This window comes from Hypanus sabinus, chromosome 22, assembly GCF_030144855.1.
Source record: "Hypanus sabinus isolate sHypSab1 chromosome 22, sHypSab1.hap1, whole genome shotgun sequence".
Taxonomy (NCBI): Eukaryota; Metazoa; Chordata; class Chondrichthyes; order Myliobatiformes; family Dasyatidae; genus Hypanus; species Hypanus sabinus.
This window is the reverse complement of record NC_082727.1, coordinates 51,220,422-51,245,198: the sequence shown is the minus strand read 5'-3', so window position 1 is coordinate 51,245,198 and position 24,777 is coordinate 51,220,422. Positions and strand designations below refer to the sequence as shown.

Below are 24,777 nucleotides of genomic sequence, written 5' to 3'. Positions count from 1 at the left end.
TTCTTAGGACTATTATACAAGGCCTATGCTATTGCCATATTGTGCATATTATAACACTGTAGTCAATCAAAAACCAGACAGAGTCATAGAAGAAAAGACAAACTTAAAGTTCAGCAAGTTTTTTTGTTCCTCTCACCTACCTAATTTTTTGTCCTCATGACTTGTTACAAAAGAGCCCTTGGTTCTATTATAGCATGTTGGGATATTATACTTTAGGTCAGTTTCCAGATTTGCAAGTCATGTTCTGGCCCCATTGATGTATATACAGTCAGTCACTCTTGCTGTAGCTACTGCTACAACAGCAGAGAGAAAATTACGTATCTTTTTTTCTCTCAAATGTAATGAAACATAATGAAGGTTGCATTATTTATATATACGGAAGAGAGATTGGGAAGTGAATGCAAATCTGTATTGGTGTGACAACAGAGAGTGCGTAATTTCTCCTGTATGTATTTTGACGGTGCATTTATATGTATTTCCTGTTAATGCAGTGTTGGATCTCTGTTTAACTTATGATGCTTTGGGTTCTTCCAGGAGTCAGGAATGAAAAACAGACTTAATTACAATAGTTCAGTTTATTTGAAAGTACAAACAAAGATACAAATACTAAGCAAACTAAATAAAGAGCTGAGAAACAATGCATATAGATATAGATAGCACTTCTGAAAGATTTATCACTTTTATAGAAAAGATAAAGAAAATTCCTTAGATGGAACTGAATTAGTGAATAGGCTACATAATTAAAACAATTACATCATGTGGGTAATGTGCTAATACTTAACCAGTGAAAAAGAGGAAAGAAATAAGCTATTAGTTTAGCCGCACACTGCTTTCTGCCGGTGAGTGAGAAAGATACATGAGTTTGTTAAAAAGTACAAATCTTATTAAAAGTATTATTTTTTAAAAGTTATTTCCAACAGTAGCAATATCCAAAAGTCAAATAAGTACCAACAGAGATCTTCAAGCAGTTATTTTGGAAGGATTCTTGTGCGATAGAACTTCTTATCAGAAGAAAGGAGAGGACGTTGAGTGATCCCTAAAATCTCCAGCGGAATTCTGTATAAAGAATTATTTTTTCCAAACCACATTATATCAGAAGGATCCTGAGACCATGCCCTATGTGAACTCTCACTCGGAATTTTGGGATAACGCCTGTAGTTAGGACGTTCTGTATCCTGGTTTCCCTTGTAAGATGCCTGATATATGGTAATACCAGATCCACTATTCATTGCAGAAGCTTTCCCAGGATCCCAAAACTCAACGGTATGGGCAGTCTGCTTTGTTGTAGAGACCTTTTTCAGCCCTAGTCCCTATGAATGAAAATATAACACAGAATTCAAAAGCAGAGAGCAATTTAATCAGATAAAAATAAATCCATTATTTCCTCAGACAGACCATTATTTCATCACAGACTAAGCCCAGACTGACCATCAGGCAGACCACTATTTCATCACGTACAGACCATCAGAAAAGGCCAGAAGACACCTGAATTTCACCTTGTCTGCAATGCATGAGTTGATACACTCAGTAATGGCCAGATGAAGCACAATGGATCTACCTTCCTTGTATCTGGTCAACCATTATCTTTTATTTTACTATGGTGAATCAAGTTAATCAACATTTACATTTAGGAATTCTGAAGCCATCTTTTGAAATAAAAAGCAACATACACAAAATGCTGGAGGACCTCAGCAGGTCGGGTAAACACTACGAAAATGAATAAATAATGAATGTTTTGGGCCAAAATCCTTCATCAGGACCAGGTCCATTAAGTTCCATAATACTTACAATAGACATTAGACAGTAGGTGCTGGAGTCGGCCATTCGGCCCTTCTAGCCAGCACTGCCATTCACTGTGATCATGGCTGATCATACACAATCAGTACCCCATTCCTGCCCTCTCCCCATATCCCTTGACCCCGCTATCTATAAGAGCTCTACAGTTTACCATGCACGAAAACTGCTGTCTGTAATCTTTAAATAGTGCACCACAATGGTTTATGGGCTACTTTTGGAGCCCCTCACAGAAGAAAATTTATTTTTATTATTTACTTATTGAGATGTAGCATGTAACAGGCCCTTCTGGTCCTTTGAGCCACACCACCCAGAAGTCCCCTGATTTAACCCTAGCCTAGTCACAGGACAATTTACAATGACTAGTTAACCTACCAACCAGTACGTCTTTGGACTGTGGGAGGAACCCGGAACACCTGCAGGAAACCCATATGGCCATGCAGAGAACGTTCAAATTCCTTACAGGAAGCAGTGGGAATTGAACCCTGGGTCACTAGTAATGTAAAGTGTTGTGCTAACCACAATGCTACCTGTGCTACAATTTGATTCTAGTCAAAGACTTTCTAGTTTGTAACCTCTGATAGGTTTGAATCACAGCTGAAGCTCTACCCCATTCACATGTGTAGAATGCTAAAATAATATCTGCTATCAAATGGGGTATATGATTTTTAATATAATAGCACAGAGGTCTTTGCACTATTTTCATTAACATTATGGTGTTATTTGCTACCAAAGAAACATGTTCAAATGAACAAAACCAATTGGGGAAAGATGCGTTCTCACATAAAGCCATTAGTGTTTTAAATAGTGTTATAGAGTGGTGAATCTGTGGAATTCTTTGTCGCAGACAGCTGTGGAGGCCAAGTCTTAATGTATATTTACGGCAGAAGTTGATAGATTCTTGACCAGTCAGGGCATGAAGGGATATGGGGAGAAGGCTGAGATCAGAGCTGAGAGGAAAATTGGATCACCCATGATGAAATGATGGAGCAGATGCAACGAGCCAGATAGCCTAATTCTGCTTCTGTATCTTACAGTCTTATGGTCTTAAATGAATAAGTACTCACTAGGTACAAGAAGCAAATCATCACCTTGGGAGGTCAACATTATAGCAAAATTTTCATGCTTATAAAGTGTAGACAAGCAGAAACAATGGGAAATTTTTAAACATTTAGCAATAACATCAAAAATTTAAATATTTAGAAAGATTAAAATGGTGCTGTTCCACTGCTATTGAAAGAAGGCAATGCTGGACATGGCCAATGTGATTATATCATTTAATGGGAGAAAACATTACATTGATGGACTGAAATTTATTTTGAAATTTATTTATTTATTTTATTTTATTTTATTTATTTTAATACCTTACAAAGATCAATTGTAAACACATATTTACTGCACTTTACATACTAAAAGACCATAGTATAAATCCTATCCCTCAGTATCCTGTCTGGCTTTCTTACCATTTACATGAGGCTCACTAAACTATAATTGCCTGGATTGTCCCTTTTCCCCTTTTAGAACAAAGGCACAACTTTTGTTACTGTCCAGTCCTCTGGGACTGTGTCTATAGCTAGTGAGCACACAAAGGTTCTTGGTAAAGCCCCAGCAATCTCTTTGTTTGTTACTTTCAATATTCAGGGATACACGCTATCAGACCCTGGGGAATTATGCACCTTAATGCTTTTTTCAGAAGACCCAGCCCCACCTCCTCCTCAATCTCAAAATATCCCAGCAAATTAGCACGTCCCACTGGTTTCACTCTCCTCCAATTTCTTCTCTTCAGTAAATACCAATGCATAGTTCTCATTGAGTAGAACAACCACTCACTCTGACACCAAGATCAAATCCCCTCTTTTATCCTTGAGTGGAACTACCCTCTTCTTAGTTATCCTCCTTTTCTTAATATAACATGCCTTGGGATTATCTTTGATATTCATGGCTTCTCTTGATCTTCCTAATCATCAGCTTGAGTACTTTCCTGCTATCTTTATATTCCACAAGGGCCCAGTCTCATTTTAGCTTCCTAAACCTTATGTATGCATTATTTTTCTTCCTGACTAAATTTAGGACATCTGCAGCCATCCTTACCATTTTATCCTCACTCATTACTGGAACATGCTGATCCTGATCAGCGGTCTTTAAATAACTCCCACACGTCAGACGCAAACAGCAACCGATCCAAAACAATGTCACTTAGCTCCTGTCTCAGTTCGCCCTCCCCAATTTGGTACCGTCCCACAAGATACGATTATAACCAGCTCATAACACTGTTAAAGCATAAAGAGCTGTGTCACTATTCTCAAAATATTCACCCTTTATTAGGTCTGTCATTTGCCCTGGCTCATTTCCCAAAACTAGGTTCAGTACGTTCTCTCCTCTAGACGAACTCTCTGCATACTGTTTCCAGACACACTAAAGAAATCCTGCTCACCTATGCTTCTTGCATTACAGAAGTTCCAATCAGTACTGGGCAGTTAAAGTCCTCCTCTATGACAACCTGGTTGTCTCTGTGGCTGTGTTGTCCAGAATTTATCTGAATATTCTCATTTAGTTTTTTTTGCTCAGAAGATGAATAATCACCGTAGTTTGGGATCAAAATTGTGGCATGGACTAAAATCAGCAGCTTGAGATTTTGTAATAATAACACCACCAAACTATTAGTATTCTCTGCAACACACACACAACATGCTGGAGGAACTCAACAGAGCAGGCAGCGTCTATAGAAATGAATAAACAATCCTCGTTTCAGGCCAAAACCCTTCAACAGGACCAGAAGGGAAGGGGGAAGGTGCCAGAAAAAGAAGGTGGGGAAGGGAAAGGAGTAGAAACCAGAAGGTGATAGGTGAAGCCAGGTGGCTGGGAGATGGGGGGGGGGGGATGAAGTGAGAAGCTGGGAGGTGATAGGTAGAAAAGGGCTGAAGAAGGAGGAAACTGATAGGAGAGGAGAGTTGAGCTTGGGAGAAAGGTAGGGAGGGGCACCACGGGGAGGTGAGGGGTGGATGAGGAGAAGAGATAAGAGGGGAGCCAGGAGGGGAGGGGATAAAAATAACCGGAAGTTCGAGAAATTGATGCCATCAGGTCGGAGGCTACCCAGATAGAATGAGGTGTTGCTCCAACCTGAGAGTGGCCTCATGAGAGTGGACTGTAGAAGAGGCCATGGACTGACATGTCAGAATGGGAATGGGGATTGAAATTTAAAAGGTTGGCCACCAGGAAATCTTGTCTTTCGCAGATGGAGCAAAGGTGCTCAACAAAGCAGCCCCCCAATCTATGTTGGGCATCTCCTATCAGATCCCTTCTTCTCCAGTCCTTGTTACTGATCACTTCCTATTTTCGTTACCTATCAATTCTTACACCACCTGCCGCCCCCCCCCCCCCCTTCCCCACTCTCCTGGCTTCACCTATCACCTTCCAGCTTGTACTCCTTCCAATCCCTCCCTTCCCACCTTCTTATTCTGGCTTCTTCCCCCTTCCTTTCCAGTCTTGATGGAGTGTCCCAGCCTGAAATTTCGACCGTTTATTCTTTTCCATAGATGCTGCCTGACCTGCTGAGTTCCTCCAGCATTTTGTGTGCGTGTTGCTCTGGATTTCCAACATCCGCAGAAACCCTTTGTGTTCATTAGTATCCTCTGCCATTACACTGTGAAACTGAAAGCAATAACATTTCTGCACAAGTAGAGTTTAAAATGGTAATCCTCAAATTGGAGTCAGCAATTCAGATCATCTCCTTTGATTAAACACAAGAAAGTCTGCAGATACTGGAAATCCAAAGGAACACATACAAAATACTGGAAGAACTCAACAACTCAGGCAGCATCTTTGGAAAAATAAATAAACAATTCGACATTTCGGGCCAAGACCCTTTTTCTGGACTAGAAGGAAGGGGGAAGATGGCAGAATAAAAAGGTAGGTGGAGGGGAAGGAGGTGTTACGTGAAGCCAGGTGGGTTGGAGAGAAAGGAATCTGATAGGAGAAGAGAGTGGTCCATCAGCGAAAGGGAAGGAGGAGGGTTCCCGGGGTGGGGGGGGAGTGATAAGCAGGTCTTCTTTGATTAATGTTTAGGGTAGGAGGCAACACAAATGCTGAATTGCCAGCATTTCTTCAGCATTTCAACATGAAGAAATGTTTGGAATCCCTATAAATATATGCATGAATGTCGAATCCCGAAATCACAACTCACTGTTCAGCTGGAAATTTCCTTTTATGCTCTGATGAAAATCCTCATAAAGTCAAGGGTGGTTAAGTGTGTACATCATGACCACTCCCTGTCTCAGGATTTCTGCTCCAGGTAGCTACAGTCAGTGCACTGGACAGTAGATTGAGTGTCAGTGTGGAAACTTGATATTGATTTTTCTAGTTCAAAAGATCAGACAGCTTCAGAGAGGAAATGACATTTGAATCGGGAGCAAGTTACAGCTTGTGATTCAGCTGGGAGCTCAGAGAATTCGACCGTTGTAGGTAGGATTTAAGCCTACCTGGTCAATACCTGTGGAGGAGGGGGAACTGCGCAGGCGCGAGTGACGTCAGCGTCGAGCGCGCACTTTAAAAGGCAGGACTTCTTTTCAGAGCGGGCAGCTGAGGCCGTGGAAGCAGAGTCCTGGGCTTTGGCTAAGTGGGCTTCGGCGTAAGGGGACTTCGGTAAGCCTGTGTGATTGCTCGCTGAGGGGAAGAAGGTAAGGTCGCTAGGTGCATTTTAGACTTATTCTATTAATTCAGTTCAGGTATGGGGGAGACAGTCAGAGCAGTGGTGTGCTCCGTATGCAGTATGTGGGAAGTCAGGGTCAACACAGTTGTCCCTGATGACCACACCTGCAAGAGGTGCGTCCAGCTGCAGCTCCTATCAGCCCGAGTTAGGGAGTTGGAGCTGGATGAACTACGGATCATTCAGGAGGCAGAGGCAGAGATAGATAAGAGTTATCAGGAGGTAGTCACACCAAAAATCCAAGAAGTAGGCAGATGGGTGACGGTCCAGAGAGGCAGGGGGAGCAGGCAGAGAGAGCAGAGCACCCCTGCGGCCATTCCCATTAACAATAAGTATACCGTACTGGATACTGTTGATGGGGATGACCTACCAGGAATGAGTTGTAGTGGTCCTGCCTCTGGCACAGAGGTTGAACCCTCAACTAGAAAGGGGAGGAGGGAAGAGAAGAGAGTGATAGTTTTAGGGGATTCTATAGTCAGGGGGGCAGATAGGAGATTTTGTGGGGCAGATCGGGAGTCTCGGATGGTATGTTGCCTCCCTGGTGCCAGGGTCTGGGACATCTCAGATCGGGTGCAGGCTATTCTTGAGAACGAGGGCATGAACCCAGATGTACTGGTCCATGTAGGGACCAATGATGTAGGTAAGGTGAGTGAGGGGGTCCTGCTTAGAGAGTTCAGGGAGTTAGGAGTGAAGCTGAAAGGCAGGACCTCCAGGGTGACAATCTCGGGATTGCTACCTGTGCCACGTGCGAGTGAGGCGAAGAATAGAATGATTATGCACATCAATACGAGGCTGAGAGCATGGTGCAGGAAGGAAGGGTTCAGATTTTTGGATAATTGGTCTTTGTTCCAGGGACATTGGGATCTGTTTCGAAGGGACGGTCTACATCTGAACCGGAGGGGTACTAACATTCTTGCATGAGTGTTTGCCAGTGCTACTCGGGGGGGGGGGGGGTTTAAACTAGATGTGCAGGGGGCAGGGATCCAGATCCAGAGGGTTGGTCAGAAGGAGCATGGGGTTAAATGTGTAGAAGGTTTGGGTGATCTTGAGAAGGTCATCAAAATTCAGGGTGCAATTAGCCCGATGGAAGTTCAAGGAGCTGGGTTAGGTACAGTAGACAGTGTTTTAAGCAAAGAGAGGAGGAATGGGCTAAGAATTCTATACTTGAATGCACGTAGTGTCAGAAATAAGACAGATGAGCTTGAAGCTCAGATGAAAATGGGGAACTACGATATTGTTGGGATAACGGAGACATGGCTGCAAGGGGATCAGGCCTGGGAATTGAGTGTACCAGGGTATACGTGCTATCGTAGAGACAGAAATATGGGAAGAGGGAGTGGGGTGGCCCTGTTGGTGAGGAATGAGATTCAGTCCTTAGCAAGAGGTGACTTGGGAACAGGGGAAGTAGAGTCTGTGTGGATTGAGCTGAGGAACAGTAAGGGTAAAAAGACCCTAATGGGTGTTGTGTACAGGCCCCCAAACAGTAGCGTGGATATTGGGTACAAGTTGATTAGGGAGTTAACATTGGCATGTGCTAAAGTTAATGCAGTCGTTATGGGAGATTTCAACATGCAGGTGAACTGGGAGAATCAGGTAGATGCTGGGCCCCAGGATAGGGAGTTTGTGGAGTGTCTAAGGGATGTATTTTTGGAACAGCTTGTGCTTGAGCCAACCAGGAACGAGGCTATTTTGGACTTGGTGATGTGTAATGAACAGGAATTGATAAGTGATCTTGAAGTAAAGGAGCCATTAGGAAGTAGTGATCATAACATAATAAGTTTTTATCTACAATTTGAGAGGGATAAGGGCAGATCAGAGGTGTCAGTGTTGCAATTAAATAAAGGAGACTACGGAGCCATGAGGGAAGAGCTGGCCAAAGTTAAATGGGCGGATGCCCTGGCAGGAAAGACAGTGGATCAGCAGTGGCAGATATTCTTGGGGATAATACAAAAGATGCAAAAGCAGTTCATTCCAATGAGAAGGAAGGACTCAAAGAGGGGGAAGGGGCCACAGTGGTTGACAAAGGAAGTCAGAGGTTGTATAGCATTAAAGAAAAAGAAGTATGACAGGGCTAAGATGAGTGGGAATACAGATGATTGGGAAAGTTTTAAGGAAGAGCAGATCTTAACTAAAAAAGCAATACGGAGAGAAAAAATCAGGTATGAGCTCAGTCCAGCCAGGAAGAGAAAAGGGGATAGCAAAAGCTTTTTTAGCTATGTGAAGAGAAAGAAGATAGTTAAGAACAATGTTGGCCCCTTGAAGAATGAATTGGGAGAAATTGTTATGGGAAACAGGGAAATGGCAACAGAATTTAATGCGTACTTTAGATCTGTCTTCACCAGGAAGGACACAAGCAATCTCCCAGATGTATGGATGGGCCAGGGACATAAGATATCAGAGGAATTGAGACAGATTGACATTAGGAAAGAAACTGTGATGAGTAGACTGGTAGGACTGAAGGCTAATAAATCCCCGGCTCCAGATGGTCTGCATCCGAGGGTTCTAAAAGAGGTGGCTCAGGAAATTGCGGATGCATTGGTAATCATTTTCCAATGTTCCTTAGATTCAGGATCAGTTCCTGAAGATTGGAGAGTGGCTAATGTTATCCCACTTTTCAAGAAGGGAGGGAAGGAGAAAACGGAGAACTATCGCCCTGTTAGCCTAACGTCAGTCGTGGGGAAGATGCTTGAGTCCATTATTAAGGACGAAATAGTGGCACATTTTGATGGCAGAAATAGGATTAGGCCGAGCCAGCATGGATTTACCAAGGGCAAATCATGCTTGACTAATCTGTTGGAGTTTTTTTGACGGTGTAAAAAGGATGTTAGACGAGGGTAAGCCAGTGGATGTTGTGTACCTAGATTTTCAGAAGGCATTCGATAAGGTGCCACATAGGAGATTGGTGAGTAAAATCAGAGCTTATGGCATTGGGGGCAGGGTTTCAACATGGATAGAAAACTGGTTGGCAGATAGAAAGCAAAGGGTAGCAATGAATGGGTGTTTCTCGGACTGGCTGGAGGTGACTAGTGGGGTACCACAGGGCTCTGTATTGGGACCACAGCTCTTTACAATTTATGTCAACGATTTAGATGAGGGCATTGAAAACTATATCAGCAAGTTTGCTGACGATACTAAACTGGGTGGCAGTGTGACATGAGAAGAGGACGTTAGGAGAATACAGGGAGACTTGGATCAGCTGGGTGAGTGGGCAGATACTTGGCAGATGTCATTCAATGTGAATAAATGTGAAGTTATCCACTTTGGAAGCAGGAACAAGAGGACAGAGTATTGTCTGAACGGTGTAGAGTTAGGTAAGGGAGAAATGCAAAGAGACCTAGGAGTCCTAGTTCACCAGTCAATGAAGGTGAATGAGCAAGTGCAACAGGCAGTGAAGAGGGCAAATGGAATGTTGGCCTTTGTTACAAGGGGAATTGAGTACAAGAGCAAGGATGTCTTTTTGCATTTGTACAGGGCCCTGGTGAGACCACACCTGGAATATTGTGTACAGTTTTGGTCTCCAGGTTTAAGGAAGGACATTCTGGCAGTTGAGGAAGTGCAGCGTAGATTCACTAGGTTGATTCCTGGGATGGCAGGGCTGTCTTACGCAGAGAGATTGGAGAGATTGGGCTTGTACACGCTGGAATTGAGGAGATTGAGAGGGGATCTGATTGAAACGTTTAAGATAATTAAAGGATTTGATAGGATTGAGGCAGGAAATATGTTCCAGATGTTGGGAGAGTCCAGTACCAGAGGGCATGGATTGAGAATAAGAGGTCAGTTATTTAAAACAGAGTTGAGGAAGAGCTTCTTCTCCCAGAGAGTTGTGGAGGTGTGGAATGCATTGCCTCGGAAGATGGTGGAGGCCAATTTTCTGGATGCTTTCAAGAAGGAGCTAGATAGATATCTGATGGATAGGGGAATCAAGGGATATGGGGACAAGGCAGGGATTGGGTATTGATAGTGAATGATCAGCCATGATCTCAGAATGGCGGTGCAGACTCGAGGGGCCGAATGGTCTACTTCTGCACCTATTGTCTATTGTCTATTGACAGAGCTACTGCAGCCAAGTCTCTCTCTAGGAATAGAAGATAATAGTTCAGAGAAGTGGCAAAGTGGTATAACTAGTAGAGATGCTCAACTAGAGATACTCACAGAACCTGAAGCTCGGGTTCAATCCTGACATTGTGATTTGTCTGTGCAAAGTTTTCATGTTCTCCTGTGGCCACTTGGGTTTCCTCTGAGTGCTCTGGTTTTCCCCTACATCCTGAAGGTTTGTGGGTTGGTAGCTTCACTGGTCATTATAACTTGTCTCTTTTTGTCCAAGTGAGTCATATGGAAGTGGGATAGAATGTTAAAAAGACTGGAAGAAAAGAACATAGGACTGATGTAAGATAATGAAAATGGGTGATCGGTACTTGGTCGGTTGAGGAGCTTGTTTCCATGCTGTATCTCTCTCCTTATGAGAGGCAAAAACACAATTGAAATGAAAGGTATTCAAACAGCTTTAGATGGCAATGAGATGAGGAGGGACTGATGCTGATTTCTGCAGATGAATCAAAGGCAATGGTAATGGAGTTAATTTTGCTTTAAACAAGTCTTAATTGGTTTTAACAAGCTTCATATAAAAATAAAGTCCCCGATAATTTCAGATCTAGTTTGAGGCAAATTTGGCAACTTCATTTCCATTATTATCTCCATTTTCACTGTTCTCTGCAAAAGCAATAAAATTATCAGGGAGGACAGAGTCTTTAATCATTGCGGGGATGGGGGGTGGTAAGTGCCCTACAATTTCATAAGATTAGCAATTAGAGATCAGCATTTGCCTTTAAACATAAACAAATTTTGAAATTTCATATAAGGTTCAATTTAATAATTTCTTTGTATATCAAGTCAGAGAAAAACTCAGCACAGAAACAGGCTGTTTTGCCTGTGCTGAACCATTTAAGCTGTCTACTCCTATTGATCTTCTGCCAGACCATTTCCTTCCATGCCCCTACCTATCCAAACTTCTCTTAAACATTACAATCGAGCTGGCATGCACCTCTTGTACTGGCAGCTTGTTCCACACTCTCACGGCTCTCTGAGTGAAGAAGTTTCCCCTCATGTTCCCCTTGAACTTTTCACCTTTTATCCTTAACCCATGATCTCTAGAAGCAGTCCCATTCAACCTCAGTGGAAAACATCTACTTGCATTTACCCTATGTATACCTTTCATAATTTTGCATACCTCTATCAAATCTCTGCTCAATCTCCTACATTCCAAGGAATAAAGTCCTAACCTTTTCAATCTTTCCAGTCAGGTCCTCCAGACCCAGCAACATCCTTGTAATTTGTCTCTGTACACTTTCAACTTTATTTACTGTACATCTTTCCTGTAGGCAGGTGACCAAAACTGCACACAATACTCCAAATTAGGTTTCACATGTTGAAGGTAATTACATTGCCTCATCAATATTGGTAATAATATTGCATTCCATGAATAATGTTTCTTAAATAGAATGATTTGTCAGGAGTCAACAAATTGAAGTCCAGTACTTACAAAGGTAAGATGCTCGCCTGTGTGCCTCAAACTGTATTTATTGTCATGAGCTGAAAATGGAAATTTCCCCTGCAATAGATTCTGACAAAATATAAAATGTTTCAGTAATGGAAAACATTTACATCAATCAAATGTGATGTGAAAAATACAGTTTTATTCACAATGAAGGTTATGGGTTCAAACCATTTCCTGGACTTTAGTGAGTCATAGTTTCATCACTGCACTTAATATCTTTAAACGCATTGCTAAACTGAGGTCATAACCACTCTTCAGGTGAACAATCAAGATCCAATGACACCACTCAAATAGCAGAAAGAATAAAAAAAAACTATAAAACTACTAAAAACTATAAAAATGACTTCATATATCTGATATTGCTGTGGGGAAGCTGAGTGCTGTATTTGCCAACAGGCAAACATTGCAGTTTTCATAAGTTGTAAATAATTTAGGATGCTTGAAACCTTAGAAAAAGTTATAAATCTAGATTATGTGTTCACTTTTTCCACAGCTAAAATTTAACAAAACTGAAAATCTATCCTGATTCTGAATTTTAAGAATAACCATCATCAAATTTAAATGCCAATTTAATCTCTACTAAAGCCATTGCTAATCTTTGAGAAGCTATTGTTTTCATAGCCTGAAATATGAAACTAGCTCATCTTGTTTGATGTTGGTAGTCTTTCAACTTTGCCAATCTAATAGTTTTCACTTGAAAACTAAAAGAAGAAAAGGAAAATAGTCTTATTCTAATTTTAAGCTTATGACTCAGTAATGAGGTTGAAATTTGTACTGGCACACTAAATATATAACATTAACTGACAGAAACTTTGTTCCCTAACCAATACTATTCCTTGTTCTGGCAGCTATCTTCAGCTTGTAGCAAGCTGCTCACAGACTTGGCATCATTCTTGATCCTGAAGCGAGAACAACTTAATGAGTAATCAAAAGACAGTGGATGCTGCAGGCCTGAACGTCTCCCTAATGGAGATGTTCAGTAAGACAGGCAACATCTGTAGGAAGAGAAACAGGGTTAACAGTTCACTTTCGTTCTCATGAACTAAATATGTAATTTTTATTCTATTTTTCTCTCCACAGATGCTGCTTGAACTACTGTGCATTTTCAGATTTTACATTTTCTTCTCAAATTCATAACATCATTACATGATTTGTTTTCACCTATGTAACATCACTTCCTCTGCTGCTGATAACTTCATCTACATTTCTGCTACCTGTAGAATAGACATACTCCTGAAGGTTGATATGTTAGACAATAGACAGTAGGTGCAGGAGTAGGCCATTTGGCCCTTCTAGCCAGCACCGCCATTCACTGTGATCATGGCTGATCATACACTATCAGTACCCCGTTCCTGCCCTCTCCCCATATCCCTTGACCCCGCTATCTATAAGAGCTCTATCTAACTCTCTCTTGAATGCATCCAGAGACTTGGCCTCCACTGCCTTCTGGGGCAGAGCATTCCACATACCCGCCACTCTCTGGGTGAAAAAGTTTTTCCGCATCTCTGTTCTAAATGGCCTACACCTTATTCTTAAACTGTGGCCTCTAGTTCTGGACCCACCCATCGGGAACATGCTTCCTGCCTCCAGTGTGTCCAATCCCTTAATAATCTCATATGATTCAATCAGATCCCCCCTCATCCTTTTAAATTCCAGTGTATACAAGCCCCGTCGCTCCAATCTTTCAACATATGACAGTCCCGCCATTCCGGGAATTAACCTTGTGAACCTACGCTGCACTCCTTCAATAGCAAGAATGTTGCTCCTCAAATTTGGAGACCAAAACTGCACACAATACTCCAGGTGGGGTCTCACCAGGGCCCTGTACAGCTGCAGAAGGACCTCTTTACTCCTATACTCAATTCCTCTTGTTATAAAAGCCAGCGTGCCATTAGCTTTCTTCACTGCCTGCTGTACCTGCATGCTTGCTTTCATTGACTGATGTACAAGAACACCTAGATCTCATTGTACTTCCCCTTTTCCTAACTTGACTCCATTTAGACAGTAATCTGTCTTCCTGTTCTTGCCAACAAAGTGGATAACCTCACATTTATCCACATTAAACTGCATCTGCCATACATTTCCCCACTCACCCAACCTGTCCAAGTCACCCTGCATTCTCATAACCATCCTGACATTTCACACTGCCACCCAGCTTTGTGTCATCAGCAAATTTGCTAATGTTACTTTTAATCGATTCATCTAAATCTTTAATGTATATTGTAAACAGCTGTGGTCCCAGCACCAAACCTTGCGGTACCCCACTGGTCACAGCCTGCCATTCCGAAAGGGACCCGTTAATCGCTACTCTTTGTTTCCTGTCAGCCAGCCAAATTTCAATCCATGTCAGTACTCTGCCCCCAATACCATGTGCCCTAATTTTGCCCACTAATCTCCTATGTGGGACTTTATCAAAAGCTTTCTGGAAGTCCAGGTACATTACATCCACTAGCTCTCCCTTGTCCATTTTCATTGTTACATCCTCAAAAAACTCCAGAAGATTAGTCAAACATGATTTTCCCTTCATAAATCCATGCTGACTCATGTGTCGTAATTTCCTCTTTTATAATTGACTTCAGCATCTTTCCCACCACTGACGTCAGGCTAACCGGTTTATAATTCCCTATTTTCTCTCTTCCCTCCTTTCTTGAAAAGTGGGACAACATTAGCCACCCTCCAATCTGCAGGAACTGTTCCTGAATCTATAGAACATTGGAAAATTATTACCAATGCATCCACAATTTCTAGAGCCACCTCTTTAAGTACCCTGGGATACAGACCATCAAGACCTGGGGACTTATCAGCCTTCAGACTCAACAGTCTATCCAACACTGTTTCTTGCTTAATATAAATTTCCTTCAGTTCATCCGTTACCCTAGTTCCTTTGGCCACTGTTACATCTGGGAGATTGTTTGTGTCTTCCCTAGTGAAGACAGATCCAAAGTACCTGTTCAACTCGTCTGCCATTTCCTTGTTCCCCATAATAAATTCACCTGTTTTTGTCTTCAATGGCCCAATTTTGGTCTTAACTATTTTTTTGCTATTCACATACCTAAAGAAGCTTTTACTATCTTCCCTTATATTCTTGGTTAGTTTACCTTCGTACCTCATTTTTTCTTGGCGTATTGCCTTTTTTGTTATCTTCTGTTGCTCTTTAAAAGCTTCCCAGTCCTCCGGTTTCCCACTCATCTTTGCTATGTTATACTTCTTGTGTTCTTATGTTCTGGGGTATATATTCTTATATATATGTTCTTATACTTCTTATGATCTTGAATAACCAGGGCATCAACAGCCATGATGGAATGGTGGAGCAGAATTGATTGGCCAAATGGCCGAATTCTGCTCCTAGGTCTAATGGTGTTCCATATTCTGACTTCCAGAAATATAGTCATCTAAAATTAAGCAGTCTATGTCCTGACTAATTACTAATTCTGTTCACCCATTGACTTCTGCTACATGCATTACCCTATGTTCATCTCCTCGTTAAGTAACCTGTCGATTTCATCGCTGTAATTTCCTCCAGCATTATAAACCTCAGAGATCTTCACTCCTCTGATTCTGAAGTTTTGAGCAAGTGTTATTTTAATTGTCTCACCAACGGCAAAGCTCTTTGCTCTGGAAATCTAACATTAGATCTTTCTGTGTCTATTTGCTCCTTTTAAGATATTTGAACAAAATTTTAATCATCTGCATAATTATCTTCATATGCAGCTGGGGGTAACTTTTGTTTCTATACACAGTTGCAAACTGATGGGATGATACACTGCATGGAAGTGGCTAATCAATATGCTATTTTTGGTATAGCAAAAATGTTCTCAATAATGAGGTGAGGAAAACTAAATTTTAAAGCATAAATAAATGGGACATCAATCAATAAATTATGCATTTGAAAAGATGAGAAGTATTGGATAGAATCCTGCATTATTTTTCATATATAACTAATAGTGAAAGAACTTCCTGCTGTCTGATTTAGCACAATATCCATGTTTAAGTCTACTTGAGATTTGTTTTTCAAAACTAACTTCTGCTGATGATAGCATTATTACAAGATAACTTAAGGAAATGCCCTGATATGCAGCTTTAAAATGCAAAGATCTAGTTCAAATGTAAAACAGTTCATTGCCCTACCTAGGCCCTGAAACACCCATAGGCTTAATCAATTCGGTGGATATAAGTGTGGGAAACCTCTAAGTTATCAACTAAGCATCATCATTCTTGTACACCTGATATATCAGTACTTATTCATGCAGAATTTCACTCGAAAGAAGAACATATATAGTAATAAAAACACAACGTAATTCTTGTTAAGTACTTCAATATTCTATAAAGCAACTTCTGCTTTGTTTCTGGAAACAGATCCATTTTGAGTATGTACATCCTATTGTCACAATTTGCCAAGTAAACCATTTAGGTATATTAACCATGCAACAGAAAACATGAAATTTGACATTAATATTGTTAATCAAAGCCAAATTTTTGAACACATTTATCCTATCTTGAAAGGAAAAGAAATATTCTCCGTTTTGACACACCAGCTGTTATGCCACCAAAAACAGCAGGGGTGTCAAGATCTAGCACATTTATTGGATTGGACCATAATTAAATTGGAAATATTGTGAATTGTAAATATTTGATTTTATCATCAGGTTTAAATTCAAAGCCCAATTAACAAAATTGGAATACTTGCACCTTTATATTATGTGGCAATGCATTAGTTTTTGGCAGAACCAACAATAACTGGGCAAATGTAATCTAAAATGGTCTCCTTTGAACAGCTAGCACAAACAGATTTGCAAAAAAAAAGCTAGTTCTGGAATGTAAATTAATTATATAATTCCAATGGAAAAGTTTCTAATGCCATGACCTTCATATTCATTAGCAAGCTTACCTCCTTACCTTCTCACGCGCTTTGAACAATAATGGTAAACTATCATTTAACTTGCTTGGAGAAAAATTACTTTCATGTGTTGTGATGCATTCACCTTTAGTGGATTTAGAAATGGTAGTGAATGGAGATTCTTGCACATCTGGATGGGGAAACTGAAAGAACAGGACAGGACTGAATTTGCTGTGTCAAAATGCAACACCTCACATTTCTCTGCATTAAGCTGCATATGTCATCCTTAGTCCCACAGGCCCGCTTTATCGAGATCCTGCTGTAATCTTGGACAACACACACAAAATGCTGGAGGAACTCAGCAGGTCAGGCTACGGAAAATAGGAAACAATCGACGTTTCAGGCTGAGGCCCTCCATGAGCTCTGAACCACCATGCTCAAGAACAGTTACTACCCCTCAACCATCAGGCTCTTGAACAAAAGGGGATAACTACACTCATTCTATTTCTGGTGTTCCCACAACTGATGGTCTCACTTTAAGGACTCTTTACCTTATTATTTCATACTTGTTATTTATTGCACAGTTTGTTGTTCATGGATCCTGGTTTCAGTTACTGTTCTATAGATTTGCTAAGTATGCCCACAGGAAAAAGAATTTCAGGGTTGCATGTTGTGACATGAATGTACTCTGATAATAAATTTTAAGAACATAGAACATAGAATAGTACAGCACATTACAGGCCCTTCAGCCCACAATGTTGTGCTGACCCTCAAACTCTGCCTCACATATAACCCCCCACCTTAAACTTAAACTTCACTAGTGTGTCTGCCTCCACCACTGACTCAGGCAGTGCATTCCATGCACCAACCACCCTCTGAGTGAAAAACTTTCCTCTAATATCCCCCTTGAACTTCCCTCCCCTTAACTTAAAGCCATGTCCTCTTGTACTGAGCAGTGGTGCCCTGGGGAAGAGGCGCTGGCTGTCCACTCTGTCTATTCCTCTTAATATCTTGTACACCTCTATCATGTCTCCTCTCATCCTCCTTCTCTCCAACGAGTAGAGCCTTAGCTCCCTTAATCTCTGATCATAATCCATACTCTCTAAACCAGGCAGCATCCTGGTAAATCTCCTCTGTACCCTTTCCAATGCTTCCACATCCTTCCTATAGTGAGGTGACCAGAACTGGACACAGTACTCCAAGTGTGGCCTAACTAGGGTTTTATAGAGCTGCATCATTACATCGCGACTCTTAAACTCTATCCCTCAATTTATGAAAGCTAACACCCCATAAATTTTCTTAACTACCCTATCTACCTATGAGGCAACTTTCAGGGATCTGTGACATGTACCCCCAGATCCCTCTGCTCCTCCACACTACCAAGTATTCTGCCATTTACTTTGTACTCTGCCTTGGAGTTTGTCCTTCTAAAGTGTACTACCTCACACTTCTCCGGGTTGAACTCCATCTGCCACTGTTCAGCCCACTTCTGCATCCTATCAATGTCTCTCTGCAATCTTCGACAATCCTGTACACTATCTACAACACCACCAACCTTTGTGTTGTCTGCAAACTTGTCAACCCACCCTTCTACCCCGAAATCCAGGTCGTTAATAAAAATCACGAAAAGTAGAGGTCCCAGAACAGATCCTTTTGGGACACCACTAGTTACAACCCTCCAATCTGAATGTACTCCCTCCACCACGACCCTCTGCCTTCTGCAGGCAAGCCAATTCTGAATCCACCTGGCCAAACTTCCCTGGATCCCATGCCTTCTGACTTTCTGAATAAGCCTACCGTGTGGAACCTTTGAACTTTGAACTTTTTATTTTGAACTTTGAACAGTGGCTTTATGAGACACTGATCAGGGGGCTAAGCAGGTGCTACACCTTGCCAAAGGGTGACCTGCAGGCTAGCAGAGGGAAGGAGCACCTTACCCTTCCTCTGATAGAGACATATCTGCACTCCACCATCTGGCTTTATAAATACAGGTCTTCATTTCCTATTTTATTTGCAGTTCCTCAGTTTGATTCCTCCTCTTGGATTATTGTATAGATTTTGAATTAATCTCAAAAGAGATGGCAATATCACATAAAACTATCCGTTGGGGGGTTCCCACCAAATGAACCAAAAGGAGCCTCAGAATCCAGAAATAAATCATCCATGTTTGAACACAAATTTCTGATAAGCTATTGGCAAAAACTAATTCTGTGTTGTCCTTGGTGTTTCATATTTAGGGCAGAAATTGACAGATTCTTGATTGCTCAGGACATGAAGGGATATGAGGAGAAGGCAAGAGACTGGGGCTGAGAGGGAAAATGGATCAGCCATAATGAAATGGTTGAGTAGACTCAATGGGCCAAATGGCCAAATTCTGCTTCTATATTTTATGGTCTTCATGAGTTGAAGCTGAAGGCAAGTGAGTTGGATGTCTCCTGGGTACAGCCTTACATATTTTGCATTTCTGAAGTGCTTTGGTTTACAAACTCAATACCCCATATCTTGCTCTGTATAAGGCAATTAAACACGTCAAATGTAAACAGTTAAGCAACACACACAAAATGCTGGAGGGACTCAGCAAGTCAGGCAGCATCAATGGAGGGAAATAAACAGTCAGCATTTCAGACTGAGACCCTTCATTAGGACTGGAAGGGAAGGGAACAAAAAGCAGAATGAGAAGATGGGGGGGGGGGGAGGAAAACAAACTGGCAGGTGGTGGGACTTGGTGAAGAGGTGGGAGGGGGAGGAGTGATGACGAGAGAAGCTGGGAGGTGAAGGGTTAAAGAGGAAGGGATCTGATAGAAGAGACAGTGCATTAAAGGGAAGGAGGATGTGAATTGGAGGAAGGTGATGGAGAGAAGAAGTGAAAAGGATGAGATGGCCAGCAGATTGGGGGAGAAACAAAAATAAAAGGGTGGGAGGGAACAGAAAGCAGCGATGACCAGAGATTAGAGAAATCAATGTTCTTGCCATCAAGTTGGAGACTACCCAGGTGGAATATAAGTTGTTACTTCTCCAAAAAGTGTTTGGCCTCATCATGAAGATATGGAGGCCATGGACAGACATACTTGTGTGGAAATGGGAAGTTGAATTGAAGTAGGTGGTCACCAGGAGATCCTACATTTTGCAACTGACAGAGCAAAGTTGCTTGAAGCAGTCCCCAATTTGCCTTTGGTCTCACTGACATGGCAGCATCCATACCTGGAACAGTGAACTGAGTAGACTCTGTCAGACCCACAGGTGAAGGGCTGTTTAGGGGCCTGAACAGTGGTGAGGAAGGAACTGAACGGGCAGGTGTGGCACTTATCATGGTTGCAGGAATAAGTGCCAAGAGGGAGATCTGTGGGGAGGGGCAAGTGGGCAAAGGAGTGGACAAATGATTTTTCTAATTTACGGTTTTCCAACCTGATGGTATTAACATCGATTCTTCCAGCTTCCAGTTATCTCTCCCCTCTGTTTGCCCTCATGCCCTTTTTGTCTCTATGGCCCTCTCATCCCTTCTTTTCCCCACCCCAGTCACCTCCCTCAGGCTCTTTATTCCACTGCACTCTCCTATCCTTCCTCTTCAGTCTTTTACCTCTTCCACATATCACTTCCCAATTTCTCACCTCACCCTCTCTCCCCCACCCACTCACCTTCCCCTTACCTGATCTCACCTTTCACCTGCTAGCTTGTACTTCTTCCCCTCCTTTTTAGTCTGGCTTCTTCCCCCCTTCCTTTCAAGCCCAGATGAAGGTTCGCAGCCCAAAGCATTGCCTGTTTATTTCCCTCCATTGATGCTGCCTGGGCTGTTGAGTCCCTCAAGAATTTTGGGAGTATTGATCAAGATTTCCAGCATCTGCAGAATCCCCTTTCTGTGGTGTGACAGTTATTGATCATTAATTTTCTTACAGTTCTTAGAAATGCCTTTTCCTGCATTCCACTCGCAGGCATCAGCCAGATGAAACCACAGTATTATATCCAAGGAGAGATAACTGAATCAAGCTCAGACAATATCAATTTATCCTGCATCAGTACTTTTCTGTGATCTTAAAAACAAGTTGAGAATGTCAATACATGGCATAAAGAATGTGAATAACCAGATGATGTTGCAAATCTGTTGTGGCAGACATGTCTTGGTGATTTCTTGTATGATGAATGTGAAAAAGAAGTTTATTTAAATGAAGAGCAACACACACAAAATGCTGGAGGAACACAGCAGGTCAGGCTGTATCTAGGGAAAGGAATAAACAGTCCATGTTTCAGGTCAAAATCCTTCATTGTCCCTTATCTGGAATGAAAGGTTTATCAAATGCAAAGCGTTTGATGGCTCTGCCCGTACTTGCTGGAATTCAGAAGAATGGGGGGGAGGTATTTCATTGAAACCTGTCAGCTGTTGAAAGGCCTAGATAAAGTGCATGAGGAGAGGATTTTCCTATAGTGGGGGGCATCTAGACCAGAGGGCACAGTCTCAAAACAGAGGTATGTCCATGTAGAATGGAGATCAGGAGGAATTTCTTTATGATGATGAATCTGTGGAATTCGTTGCCACAGGCAGTGGTGAAGGCCAGGTCCTTGGGTATATCTAAAGTGAAGTTTGATAGATTCTTGATAAATCAGGGTGTGAAAGGTTATGGGGGAAGGCAGGAGAATGGGGTTGAGAGGGAAATGGATCAGGCATAAACAAATGGCAGAGCAGACTCGATGGGCCAAATGGCCCACTTCTGTTCCTATGTCTTGTGTTCCTATGATCAGAAATCAGGACCCTTCATCATCAGTATTTAAATGAAAACCAATTTTTCTGAATAAAAACTTGGGCAAATTGTTTAATTTATATGTATTAATGTTTTAGCTAGATTTCCTCCAGTCTGCTAAATATGATGGGCAGCATCTATCATTAAGGATCCCCATCACCCAGGACATGCCCTCTTCTCATTGCTACCATCAGGGAGGGGGTATAGGAGCCTGAACACATTCACTCAACAATTCAGCAACAGCTTCTTCCTATCTGCCATCCGGTTTGTGAATTTATGGACATTGAACCAATGAACACTGCCTTGCTGTCCTTCCCCCTCTTTCTCCATTGCTTATTTGACTTATTAAAACTATATACTTACTGTAATCTACAGATGTTTAATTGTATATTGCAAAATACTGCTGTCACATTACAACACATTTCACTACATATGCCAGTGATATCAAACCTGATTCTGATTATTTATTCACTTAAAAGGCTTAAATTGTGACTCTGCTCCTTAATTGAAATGCTTATAATAGAAAACATCAGTTACTGAAACACATAAAGTTGACTTTTGCTAAAAGTGTGCTGGTATTGAAATTTATACTGGCTCAAAATGTTTAATCAAACTATTGTATTACAAGAGGTACTTACATATAACAGTTAAGAGCAAAATTTATCATATTTTGGATTTTGCCACTTTTATGTAGAGTTTTCAAAAACAAATTATGGATGAACGTTATGCTTCTTGGAAATTGAATTGAATTGACTTTATTACTCACAACCTTCATATACATGAGGAGTAAACATTTTTACGTTACCTCTCCATCTAAATGTGCAATTCATTATAAATACTAAATCAATTTAGGCGAATTTCAATACTGTAAATACTGCAGTTTACTTCTTTTCCGCCCACTGTTTAATGAAATGATTAAATACTAAATTATCAACGTATTGTGTTTCTATTCATTATCTTACCCATTGACCTTCGCTAAGTGTGCACGGGTTGCAATTCCTTCCTTTTGGCATCCTATCCCGAGGCTGCGGGTACAGGATTCAGATTGATTCCTTGGTGCTAGCACCTCAACACTTCAAACAATAATAGGTAAATATTCGACAAGATGTACAAAATGAATAGTAATACGGAATCAGTTGAAACTAGTGTTCAGGGGCTCACTCTGCGAAGTCCTGCCTGTCGCTGGGATGGATCCCCGTTGTTGAGCTTGAATAGTTTACGGAAACCATAGGAACGCAAAACACACCCATCACAGCGAACAATAATCCGGATCCAAAAGCAAGAGAATGGTGTAAATATCCAGAATCTACAACAAGAAACGTATCAAGAGATACAGTTTTCCTTATGCTACTAGACGCCATCTCCAACCCAAAACTATACCTGCTGCGTTGTTCTAAATTTGTTCTCCCGTTTTATTGTTATAAGTGGGCTTTACAGCTTATCTATCTATCTTGCCCCCATTAGGCAAACAATCCTGCCCAGCAACAAAGACATCTTGAAAAGCGGTGCCTCAGTAAGGAACCATCATTGAGACCCTCGCCATTGGGGTCATGCCTTCTCGGATAGGACTACGGTATAACCAGAGTTCATAGGTAAAGGGTGAAGGTGAAAAATTTAAAGGGAACATGAGGGGAAACGCCTTTGCTCAGAGGGTCATGAGAGTGTGGAACGAACTGCCAGCAGAAGTGGGGCATGCGAGCACGATTTAAAAGTTTATGCGGTTTGGATGGGTACATGGATGGTAGGGGTATGGAGGGTTCAGGTCAATGCTGGTGCGCAGTTTAAATGGCTCTGCACGGACTAAATGGGCCGAAGGGCCTGCTTCTGCGATGTACTTTTCTAAGACTGTCAGGGAGGAGATACAGGAGCTCAAAGACGCACAGTTAATGATTTACGAACAGCTTTTTCTCCTTCATCGCCAGATTTCTGCGGAGTTCATGATTGCTGCCTTGTTGTTCCTTTATTTTGCACTGTTTATTTTTTGTAATTTGTAGATTTTTTATGCCTTTTCACTGTACTGCTGCCACCAAACAACTTTCACGTAATATGTCAGTGAAAATAAATCCGATCCTGATTAGAGTAACTAAATTTGCCTGCTCAGGATTCCCGTAAAAGCCTCTTGAACGCATCTGCTTCCACCATCACTCCCTGGCAGCCCAGTCTACACACCCACCACACCGCACATCTGCTCTCCAGTTTTCAGCGCATTTCCAGGGGTGCGATCTTGTAGCGTGCAAACTTCCCAGAGCAGGAACTATGCTTAGCTCACTAGGCATATTCTGAGACACCATGAGAAGCTGCTAAGACAAAGACAAGTTCTGGTGCAGCCGTCGATGTTTCCATGTGCGGACGGAGAGAGAGAGAGAGAGGGGGAAAGGGGGGAGAGAAAGAGGGAGGGAGAGAGGGGGAGAGAGAGAGGGAGGGAGGGAGGGAGAGAGGGGGAGAGGGGGAAAGGGGGGAGAGAGAGAGGGAGAGAGAGAGGGGGGAGAGGGGGAAAGGGGGGAGGGGGGAAAGGGGGGAGAGAGGGGGAGAGAGGGAGGGAGAGAGAGAGGGGGAGAGGGGGAGAGAGAGAGAGGGAGAGAGGGGGAGAGAGGGGGAAAGGGGGGAGAGAGGGGGAGAGAGGGAGGGGAGAGAGAGGGGGAGAGGGGGGAGAGAGAGAGAGAGGGAGAGAGGGGGAGAGAGGGAGAGAGAGAGAGAGAGGGGGAGAGGGGGAGAGAGGGAGGGAGAGAGAGAGAGGGGGAGAGGGGGAGAGAGGGAGGGAGAGAGAGAGGGGGAGAGAGAGAGGGGGAGAGAGAGAGAGAGGGGGAGAGAGAGAGAGAGGGAGAGAGGGGGAGAGGGGGGAGAGAGAGAGAGAGAGGGAGAGAGGGGGAGGGAGGGAGAGAGAGAGAGAGGGGGAGAGGGGGAGAGAGAGGGGGAGAGAGAGAGAGAGAGGGAGAGAGGGGGAGAGGGGGGAGAGAGAGAGAGAGGGAGAGAGGGGGAGAGAGGGAGGGAGAGAGAGAGAGAGGGGGAGAGGGGGAGAGAGAGAGTAAATAAGGTACTTTGAGACCCAAAAGTACCAAGATCGGAAACTGTCTTGCTGCAGCATCACATTAGATCCAACGTTCACAAAAAAACGCAAATTATACAGACTCTTGCAAGGAACAGCACAATCAGA

The 24,777-nt window shown here is 42.3% G+C and overlaps 1 protein-coding gene across 2 annotated transcripts; it reads right to left on the bottom strand.

Annotated features, from left to right (window-relative positions):
- Nucleotides 1–748: 748 nt before the first annotated feature.
- Nucleotides 749–24,777, bottom strand: LOC132379784 (testis-expressed protein 36-like). Of its 2 annotated transcripts, XM_059948070.1 has the most exons (5): nt 24,680–24,777; nt 22,586–22,829; nt 16,950–17,093; nt 12,039–12,119; nt 749–1,310 (listed from the first exon to the last, which is right to left on the bottom strand). In XM_059948070.1, the coding sequence occupies exons 2-5, from the start codon at nt 22,634–22,636 to the stop codon at nt 969–971; spliced, it is 618 nt and encodes a 205-aa protein (XP_059804053.1). In that variant the 5' UTR covers nt 22,637–22,829; nt 24,680–24,777; the 3' UTR covers nt 749–968. The 2 variants fall into 2 exon arrangements, with proteins under 2 accessions (XP_059804053.1, XP_059804052.1); XM_059948069.1 differs by lacking the exon at nt 24,680–24,777 and having other exon boundaries at nt 22,586–23,019.

Bases quoted from the DNA above. Each gene is read 5' to 3' on its own strand.
- LOC132379784 (XM_059948070.1), bottom strand. From the start codon at position 22,636: ATGCCAAAAGGAAGGAATTGCAACCCGTGCACACTTAGCGAAGGTCAA. The intron at 17,094-22,585 runs GTAAGATAATGA...CTGTTCTTTCAG, and splicing joins CACTTAGCGAAGGTCAATGG to TTTCCCCATCCAGATGTGCA. The intron at 12,120-16,949 runs GTAAGGAGGTAA...ATATTTTGTCAG, and splicing joins TGTTCAAAGCGCGTGAGAAG to AATCTATTGCAGGGGAAATT.